This window comes from Typha latifolia, chromosome 4 (assembly GCF_019914945.1).
Source record: "Typha latifolia isolate L0001 chromosome 4, TyphaL0001v2, whole genome shotgun sequence".
NCBI classification, from domain to species: Eukaryota; Viridiplantae; Streptophyta; class Magnoliopsida; order Poales; family Typhaceae; genus Typha; species Typha latifolia.
In genome coordinates this window covers 9,476,330-9,487,279 of record NC_133089.1, presented here as the reverse complement: position 1 = coordinate 9,487,279, position 10,950 = coordinate 9,476,330, and the positions used below count along the sequence as shown (strand labels likewise).

General features: G+C 39.1%; 1 protein-coding gene across 1 annotated transcript in view; it reads right to left on the bottom strand.

Moving 5' to 3' along the window:
* Positions 1 to 386: 386 nt before the first annotated feature.
* Positions 387 to 10,950, bottom strand: part of LOC140785465 (uncharacterized) — a 35,279-nt gene continuing 24,715 nt past the window's right edge. Inside the window, exon 3 of the mRNA XM_073133290.1 lies at positions 387 to 820. Within this exon, the coding sequence (XP_072989391.1) occupies positions 737 to 820 (84 nt within the window). The 3' untranslated portion in view covers positions 387 to 736. The remainder of the gene's footprint in view (positions 821 to 10,950) is intronic.

Here is a 10,950-nt window from a genome sequence, read left to right as displayed (position 1 = left end):
ATAAGCACAAGAGTGTATCTATGCATGACGAGCCCCGCCTAACCTGTCGCGTGCGTCGCGCATGCCGTGTGAGCGTGTGAGGGTGCACATGCCCATACCGTGCAGGGGTGTTACACTAAGGGATTTAGGTGATTGACTAGTCGAGGGGGTTAGAGGCTGTGCAGCCGAGATTGTGGCTGCTGTTTGTTGGTGGAGACAACGAGATAGCAGATAAAAGAGAGCTAGGTCAAAGAACAATTTATTCTATAAAGCAAATATGGTATGCACCTAGCTACTTATAGGTGGCCACGGTACAAGTCAGTTCGACTTGCCCGATGGTATCAATGTAGCAAAGCAAAGGACATCCTCTTGACATCTCCAGATTATAAGTGAATCTGCAAAAATAATTTCTCTAAGCTGAACTTTCTATATCTTTCAACATTTAAAGTTAAAAATAACGCATTCTAGGAAAATTAAACAAATAACTATATATAGAAGCGAACAAAGGTACAAAGCATAACTATGTAATAGACCATAAAGCCCAGTATATAAATCCTAAGAGTCTTGTAAGAAACTTCACTCCCTCCTTTTCGGGTAAGAACTTTTTTAATATAGGGAGTTACCAACTGCTCTGCGAGGCAATCTTGAGGAAACCCATACAAAATATTCGATAACATGAAGCTCCCACAGATCTTTCATGAATCTCTGCAAAGATTTTATAGACGCATACAAACTTGAAGATCTTTAATGATCCTGATCATTGGCTTTGTTTAATCCCGTATGTATCTTCAATACCACTACTCACATTTTTCCTTCTCTCAGCTATCATATTGGAATATGCCTGGGGAATCAGAAAATGCGTGAGTTTAGTTTGCACATTAGTTGGAAAATACTAATAAAAAACAAAGAAAGATAATCAGATAGCTTAACTCCTACTTTGCTCAACTTTTTCTACTCCACGTAAGCATTTAAAACTAAGCAAACAGATCTATTAAGCAAGAATTTATAGTTTTCCTCCTTTTTTTGAAAAGAAAAAAAAAAGACTTCATGGTTTTCCTTGTAACTACTTTTCCTTTGTAAAAGACATGAATCACCAAATAAAAAAGTAAAACATATATGCTCTAAGAAATGCTAAGTGATGGAGATCATATTAAAATAATGTTATTCTGAATTACAGGAATCTAATTCTTCTTTACAAGTGGACAAGAAGACTGCACATTACTACTTTTAATTTCCTTTCACAAGAGAAGCTCCATAACAAGAACGTTATTTAATTAGAAATATATGCAGTCAGGAAATTAAATTAACATACTAAGTTCCGAGTCCAACTTTGTCCATGTATAATACAGGATATCAATAGAAATAGCCATGAAATAGATGCAGTACAATGTTCGTCAGTTTTCGATATCAAACTACTTTTTAATTACATAAAAAATTTAAAAATACAGAAAAATTATAATTTTTATATGAAAATAATAGAAAATTAGAGAAAATAAATAACTCACATATAAAATCTAAAAAAAAAACTCTCTTACTCTCCCACTTACTATCTCTCACAAATTGAAAAGTCCTTCCCAGTCTCCTCCCCATATCTATGAAGTCTCACTCCCTCACATACACACACTCTGGGGAGGGAGGGAGGGGGATAGAGAGAGAGAGAGTAGGTGGTAGACACAAGGAGGGTTTGTTTCGGGTAGATACGACCTGGCCAATCAATATTTTGCTGCTCCAGTAGATATCCCAGCAAAACCAATCGTGGACTAGTTTCGGTTGAGATCGAGATCGGCTATGGCTGATCCTATCTATTTCAGCCAACCCAAATCAAGATCGACTGAAACTATGAACCATGATGCTACATATAAATAAATGTTCTACAAAAAGCAGTTGCATTCTCAGAGATGATCATGAGGACTTTCCAACCTGACATAGTACTGTAATGATAGAGGACATAGCAGTGCCACCATGAATTGTTTGTAAGAAAACTGCAAACAATACAATGCCCTAATGGACCTATCTGAAACTCCTATTGTATTTCACATGAATCAAACAGAAGAATCTTATTCAGTTCTTTCAACTCAGCAATATGGAAGATATATATCCATAATCTAGGCCCACCTTGCCCTACGAAAATCACATTAAAATCTGTAGCAGTACCCCAAATTTCAGTAAAATTTGGAATTTTATATTTGAATATGTTACAAGCTATATGTAGATCAGATGTTCTATAAGAAAATTTTGATTATTATTATCTAATTAGGACTTGTTGAAATATTTTCTCCAGGAATGGAATGAACGAAACTAATGTAAGGAATGGAAGAATAATTTGATCTTCTTCTACCTGCAGATTAACATACTGCGGCTAGGAAAAATAATTGAAGTAGTTTGAGTATGGAAACATGCATGCTAACATTAGATACGTCAGAACAAGTACCAATATTATTTCAGCAAGAAAGAAATTAAAACTAAACAAAATTTCAACAGGTCTAAAAGATCCAATGAAGAGGGCAAAGCCTCCTAAATCAGGCCATTATGAAGTTCCAAATTTCACTTCCTAGGAGGACAAATAATTCTCTGCTGTCTCCAACAGAAAATTCTTGAAAAGTGATTCATGACCTCACTATTGCTGATATCAGGAAAATTAGGTCGGCCATTAAAAGATGTCCTATGCCTAGTAATGGAGTAACAACCTTCAGTAATCCACTTTATTCATTCCTCTCCAGGATTCTTTTCATCAGCAGATACTAGAAAGGGCAGTTGGTGAGGAACAAAGTAAAGGGAAACTTGATTGCTAACGAAGTTCATTGATAAATTGTATCATGCACTAAGATTATAACACCGAGGCATGGCACAATCCTATCAGCATGACAGTGTATCAGGATCCTCTTTGCATGAATCATGCTGAGCAGAAGACTCATGCTGCTCCTGAGTGGCATCACACCCACAAACAAAGATAAAGAAACAAAAAAGAAGAGCAGAAGAAAGATGGGAGAAGCAACCAGCTAGGTTTAATTTTCTGTTAGGAAGAGGAAAATAAAGGTCGACTTTCAGCCAGTGTTGGACCTGAGCCCAATCCAACCTTTCTTAGTCCCTTGTTCCTCCCTCAACCAAGCAATAACGGACTTCTCTCTCTTCTCCCTCAATTTCCTTACCGCCATCGCCCCTCCTACCATAAATAGCACAGCAGGATGACTCTTTGGTGCTAGCATGTTGTTGGCACTTACATCTCAGGCACACAAACTTTTGTGCAGCACTTTAATTCATAAATAGTGATATAAGAAATACAGGAATGTGCAACAATATGAAACAACACAAAACTTTGATGATAGTATCAAATTCAAAGAGCACATGGTGTGGACACCACTATTCGTCATGCTTTGCTTATATAAAAGCTTATATAATCCTCTTTTTATAGGGTAATGGATATTTTGAGAGTTTTCACATACCAGTTTGTTGGTGGATTCCAACGTTGGTAGATTTCGACACCTTGGTTAGTGGATTTCCTAGGTTTAATTATTTTTCCTACTTCTTCTCAAATTTACAATCGAGAAGTTGTCCTGCATTAGCTTTAGTATCAGAGCCAATCGTTTACCGGTATATGGATGCTTCATCCCCTAGATTCTATGCTGCGCCACATCTTTTATTTGTCAGATGAATCGCTCTACGAACACCAAAGCGCCACAAAATCCGTCGCCTGTCAACATCAGTATCCGGATCCGAGTTACACGAGATCACCTTTGACAAAAGGAACCATTACCATTGCTAAATCTCCACGTTAAGTTAGAAAATCATCAAAAATAAGTTTTATTAATAGATCATCTTCTTTTCTTTTAGCCATAGTGGATTGGATTCTTGCCCAAAAGGCCGACCCACTTACCCATAATCCACACCCATTTAATTTAACCCATCCCCCACCAATTCTTCTCCTAGTCGATCCCACCTCCAAATCTCCTCATCTTCATCCTCTCTAGCCCTAGCCTCCACCTTCACTTACCTCCACACCATCATCTTCACCAACATTGCTCCATTCAACGACCTGCCGCTGATCTCCACGGACGACGCCGCCGCCCTCCACCGCGACAGCCGATCGTCTTCCTCAGCCCTCCCACCCCGTCGCGCCCTCTGACCTCCACTGCCTCACCATCGCACCACCGCCTTCACCGCCGCACCACCACCTTCATTGCTGCACCACCGCCGCCATTTGCTCCCTGCAGACTCTGTCGCCTACGCCACCATCCTCCTTGGCCCCGTCGTGCCCTGTGGTACTAGCGGCAGGGACAACCACCACTGTTGCCACCACTGCAGCTCCCTCCACTGCCACCACCGCAACCAGTGTTGTCTGCCACTGCTGCTACTACCGCCACAGCCACTACCACTGCTAGCACTGTAGCCATCGCCGCTGCTACTGCTGTCAGACCGCTGCCACCTTTCAATCGATTTGCGAAATTCAATAACATCCATTCTTTCTTAAGTGTTATTTGTTGATCTTTAAATAGCAACCATCTTTTTTTAGTGTGGATTGTAACCCTATATCTGTTTCATTAATACAAATGCTTGAGCTTGCTATTATCCACCTACTTATATTGATTCTTTAAATCAAAACAATTAATATTAATGGTAGAGCTAGCTAGGTTAGAGAGAAAATCTTGACATATCTAAAGTCACCATTTCAATCTTGGGAGCGTGTACAACTGATTTACAACTTTCTTCTGAATCTGGCTAGCTTTTATTGAAAACTTCATAAGTGGTTGTAGATTATTCTATCTATTACTCTCATTGTTTGCTGTGATCTCTTAGTTTGCATCTCATTATTCATTTATTGCATTTATTCCCTCAGTAGTGAAGACACATTGCATGAACCTTTTTAGTGGTAAGGTAATCTCTAACACATCCCAGTCTGTTATGGAACCCAATGCTATGAAAGATTTTTGTAGATTTTGCCGAGAGTCTATTGAAAATTTTAGGACTAGATTGGACAACTTCAATGCCCGCCTTGAGGCTATTGATATAGGCTGTGAACAACATGAGAACAAAAATGACGTCAATTCATCTAGCACGGGTGCTAGGCGTGCCGCTCCTAATGTCGACACCCATCGACAAGCCTTATATACTATTCTCACCACGAGAGAGGTCATGAAAAAGAACTACCCTAGGCAAAATTATCGTGAAGATGCATTTGATCTTCACAATAACAGAGGGTTTAAAGGCAATGCTGCCTTTAAAAAATTTCAAAATTAAGAAGATCAATTTATAAACAACATTATTGTTGATGCCCCCACTTTTGACGGTTGTTTAGATCCTGCTATGTTTATTGACTAGCTCCGTGAGATAAGCCACTTTTTTGAGTGATATGATCTGCCGAAAAATCGAAGAGTTAGATTTGCCCAAATGAAACTAGCCGGTAGAACCAAATTGTTTTGGCAAAGTATAAAGCAAATCTTAGTGCGATGAAATCAACCTCTAATCATTTATTGGCATGAAATGAAAGAAAAATTAAAAGAAAAGTACTTACCACTCTTATCTTGGTGATTTTTTGGATCAATGGAAAAATTTTAGATAAGAAAATAGGTCTAAGTAATTATGTCTCAATTTAAGGAGTATATGTTGAGGTGTAATTTTGTGGAGGATGAGAGGATGATGCTGAGACGTTTAGGCGTGGCTTAACGACGGCATCCGAAGAGAGTTAGTTTTCCAAGAGGTTACCTCCTTGGATTAGGCTTACACTCTTGCGTTAATCTACGAGATGGTTAGTATGCAATATTTGCCTAGGCGACCAATTGGGCGCACACCTCCCAATTACGCACCTACTAGAAAAGCTCAAACGACAATGGTACCTTTCAAAACTACCTAAACTGCCGCGCTTGCCCAACCTGATAAAGGAAAAGGGCTCCTCAATGAAACTACATCTGTCAATGACACCATTGATGTTACAAATGTAGACAGGTTTGTCATGTAGCCTCAAACTGCCTCGAAAGGTTTTACCTTGGGAAACAGGATGACATTATAGGGAAAGACAAGCTTGATGAGCAAGTTTATGCACCCGACCCCAATGACGTCTAAGATAGTGATGATGACTGTGGTTACGAAAACCATACTGTTGCCGTCGTTCGTTGCGCTTTGACGCAACCCCGAGAGACTAATAATTGGCAAAGAAATGCAATATTCCACACTTACATCAAATGCAAGACCAAAGATTGCAAGATGATCATCAACAATGGAAGCTACATTAATGCCGTCTTTTCTAGCATTGTATCTCACTTAGCATTAAAATCCACACCTCATCCGAACCCTTATAATGTATCTTGGGTCAATGATACCTCAATAATTATAAATAAGGGATACCATGTCACGACCCGAAATAGGAATCATGACCGGCCATGCACCTCAATATGCTTGAGATACACGAAGCTTTATTAATACTTCCTAAGTGTACGATGGCAAAAATAAATAAATTAAGATCTTCTTTATTAAATTTAAACTAATTGCAATAATTATAAAATAATGTCATTGTTTTTGAATCTCTAAACGAAATAAATTTAATTTCTAATCTAAAGCATAAAATGCAAAAGAGCAAAAAAGTAAATAGGTGGATCCTAAGTGGATGTGGAGTTCGGGTACGTCTCGCTCAGTCACCCCGCTGACTATTACCTGAGATAGATAAATATAATAATAAAAAAAACAAATCTATGAGCCAACGACTATAGCTCAGTGAGTGGAATCCACTCAAAAACTAAATAAATTCTAAATTATATTAATGTTGAATAAAATTAAACTAAATCCACAATATCCATAACAATTTGCAATAGTCATGCTCTTTAAATAATGACAATAATAATAATAGCGAGTCAAAACTTGTAACTTTGCATAGTTTTAACATATTAACATCTTTCCAATATGTATATTGTCATATGTCTCAATGGGTCTATACCCTATGGATCCACATCAACTAGAAGTCACCTCGAGATGACGCTCGGGGCTTTTCTTCATACTGATCCGGTTAGGGTCATCAGATGGTATCACTATGTGATCAACACACTTTGTCACTCTGTCTTTTCCACTAACCGTTGAAAGAAATTAGAGTCACCTAAGAAGTTTCTCATTTATCCTATGACTGTTCCCTAACCCCGCCAGAGTCACCTAAGAAAGTCACCGCAGTGATATGATTTATAACTTTCCCCTGGACTTCCAGATAGATTTGAATCACCACGAAAAACCGTAAGCGATTTATACCGGGACTGTTCTCTAAGTCGTACCAATATTAGTCTCATTTTTTTTCACTAAAATTTAATATTTGGACAAGGTATGGCGATGCACTGAGTATAATGATTAAATGCACACAGAAAATATAACAATTAAAATTTGCACGTAAGGATGAAATAAATAATTTTTGCACACAAAATCACATGATCTGACAAAGGTATGAAATATAATAAGAATAAATATGTGAGTGAACCCACTCACCTGAGTCTAAATTAGATAATTGAAATTTTTAGTCTCTAGTCCGCGTGCTGAAAATCACCACCTTTAAACAATACAAAAGTAACCATAATTTAATTTTTATCCCTAATTAAGTTTTTGAATTTTTTAAAACCAAATAAATGACTATAATGGGCTGAACAAAATCCATTGGATTGGATTAGGCTGTAGCTAGTCCACAGCCCACCCTTCCACCTCATGCTAGTTGGGCTGGGCCAAGGCCCAACCCAAAGCCAACAAGGAACTGGGCTGCAGGTCGGCCTGCAGCCCATGACTTAAGGCTAGAGGTCGAGTTGGGTCAGGTCTGCAACCCAAACCCGAACCCGAGACCAACCTTTTTCTTCCCCAAAGAGATCGGTGAGGGAGAAAGAAGAGAGGAGAAAAGGGAAGGGAGAGAGAGCATCGCCGACGACCATTGTCGCTGGCAACTTATTGACCTCGTCGGAGCTTCCCTAGAGACCTTGACGACTTGCACTGGAGGGAAGGTCGACCACGACGACCAACAGTGGAAGACTTCCTACCCATGGCCAACTACAACCCGAGCCACGAGGGCTTCCTAGAAGATATCATCGACATCAGGGTTAGAGCACGCAGCTTCCGGAGACGAAGCAGTTACGACCCAAAGCCGCCGGTTGGCCTGATTTGCCGATGAAGCCGAGAAACCCAAATTTAGGTATTTCTAATTTACCTTATTAAACTTTAATTAAATTTGAGGGGTGGGAGAGAGCTTACCAAGAAGTCACGTGGTGGCCTTCGATGGCTCCGGCGGCACTCCGACAGGCCGATTCCACGGCGGCACTCCGACGGTGAGAAAAAAGAAAGCGAAAGAGGAGAGGAAGAAGAGATGAGGCTAAGGGGGATTAAGGGGAGAGAAATTAGGATTTAATTTATAGGGCAAAGATCCAAATCTGAATTAGATTTGGATTTGGCAAATTTTCTGTTGCACCTCGTCGCGTGCCGGAGAGGGAGAGGGGAGGGGGTTGCACGTGTAGAGCACGTGCACCCTCCTCTCTCAAAATTTTTTTTTTCCGGTTCTCACATACCAAGTTCCTATCACTTTCCTTTTTTATAAGATATGTAGTGTGATATTGTGCCAATTGACGTAGGATATTATTTTAGGCCGCCCTTGGTTATTTGATCATGATGTAACCATCTTTGGGCATTCCAACTCGTGCTCTTTCACTTTTGAAGGCAAGAAAATAAAGATAAATGATATGCATCCAAAAATAATTCCAAGAATTCCAGTTTCGGCCGATCCAGAGTGGGATCGGCTGAAACGGATCGGGATCGGCTATAGCCGATCCCAATCCAGGCCGAAACCAGCCGGGACTCCGCCGGTTTCAGCCAGACACACCTCCAGCAAAGAAGAAGAGACAAGCTTCTGTGTGACATTTTGTTCTTTGTCGAGAGAGAGAGAGATTTATAAAAAAAGGGTGAGAGAGAGAGAGAGAGAAAAAGGAAGAGAGAGTGAGGGAGAGGGAAAGATAAAAAAAAAGAGGGTGAGAAAGAGAGAGAAAGATAGGAAAAAAAAGTATGAGAGAGAATGGATATTTCAGACTAACAGTTAGAGGGATAGGAAAGAAGAGAGGGGGGAAGAGAGATTTTTATTTTTCAGGCTTTATATGTGAGTAATTATTATTTCTTATTTTTTTATAATTTTTTCTAAATTTTTAGAAATTTCTCAACATTTTTAATAATATTTAGAATTTTATTTAATTAAAATAGTTCGATCCGATACAGGCGGCCGATACGTATCGTTTTTCTGGACAACCGATCTTGATCCCGATACCGATTTTTGGAACCTTGAATAATTCACAAAGATAACAAGAAAAATGCTCCTAATAAAAAGGGTTTGCACATAATAAATTCTAAAGAATTTGAGAAGGAAGCAAAGCAATGCTCTATTGTGTTTGCCTTGGTAGCTCGTGAAGTTCGGAGCCTTACCCTCATACCGTCATCTGAAGAAGCTGCTCCTATGCTAAATGAGTTTTAAGATGTGTTCTCGAATAATCTTTTAGATCAATTGCCTCTTTTGCGTGATATCCAACATGCAATTGACTTGGTCCCTAGGGCTTCTTTCCCAAACTTGCCACACTATCGAATGAGCCCTAAAGAACATGTTGAACTGCAACGTCAAGTGAATGAACTTCTTATAAAGGGTTTCATTCACAAGAGCTTAAGTTCTTGTGTTGTTCCTACCTTGTTCACACCACAGAAAGATGAGTTTTAGTGTATGTGTGTCGATAGTTGAGCCATCAATAGAATAACGATCAAATATCATTTTCCCATCCCCCGGCTGATGACATGCTAGACATGATAGCGGGAGCTTCAATTTTCTCCAAAATCGATCTCAAAAGTGGTTATCATCAAGTTTGAATTCGCCCTAGCAATAAATGAAATACCGCTTTTAAGATGAAAGACAGGTTGTATGAATAGTTGGTGATGCCTTTTGGTTTATCTAATGCCCTAGCACTTTCATCCGTGTTATGACACAAGTGCTTCGACCATTCATGGAAAAATTTCTTGTGGTCCACTTAGATGATATTTTAATTTATAGTCGGTTGAAAGAGCTTCATTTGAACCATTTGCGTCAAGTCTATCTTGTGCTTCATGTTGCTCAACTCTATGGCAATAGAAAAAAAATGTTCTTTCTTGTGGATCAATTCATCTTCTTAGGGTTTGTAATTTTGTATTTACATCTGAAGGAGTCCACACCGACCCTAAAAAGATCAAGGCAATCATTGATTCCTGAAACCACGAAACATTCATGATGTGCGTAGCTTTCATAGCCTCGCTACTTTTTATCGATGCTTCATTCAAGGGTTTAGCACTATCATGTCCCCAACCATTGCTTGTTTCAAGAAAAAAGATTTTCACTGGAGCAAGTCAACAAATAAGACTTTAGAAGAAATTAAGAAAAGAATGACAATCTTCCGAACTTTTCTAAAGCCTTTGAGGTGGAATGCGATGTCTCATGCATCGGGATTGGCAGTGTTCTTAGCTAGGAACGTCATCTTGTTGCCTATTTCAGCAAGAAACTAAATGAGGCCAAACAAAAGTACTCCAGTTACGATAAGGAATTTTATGCGATTATTCATGGTTTGCTCTATTAGCACCATTATTTACTCTCGCAATTTAACCTATATTTTGATCACGAAGCTCTTCGATTCCTAAATTCTCTGAAGAAACTAAATTTGATACATGCTCATTAGATCGAGTTTTTACAGGAGTACACTTTTATACACAAGCATAGGACTAGGGTTGAGAATAAGGTGGTTGATGCGCTTAGCAAACGAGTTAGCCTTCTATTTGCCATTAGCATTAAAGTTACTAGATTTGACAAAATAAAGGAAGAATATATGTCTTGCCTGGACTTTGGAAAAACTGTTCTCATTTTGCTGAATGACCCAAACATAGCTCTGGACAGTTATTCCTTCCAGAACAGTTACTTGTTTAAGGCTAACAAGCTCTATGTTCCTCGTGCATCCGTATGTGACT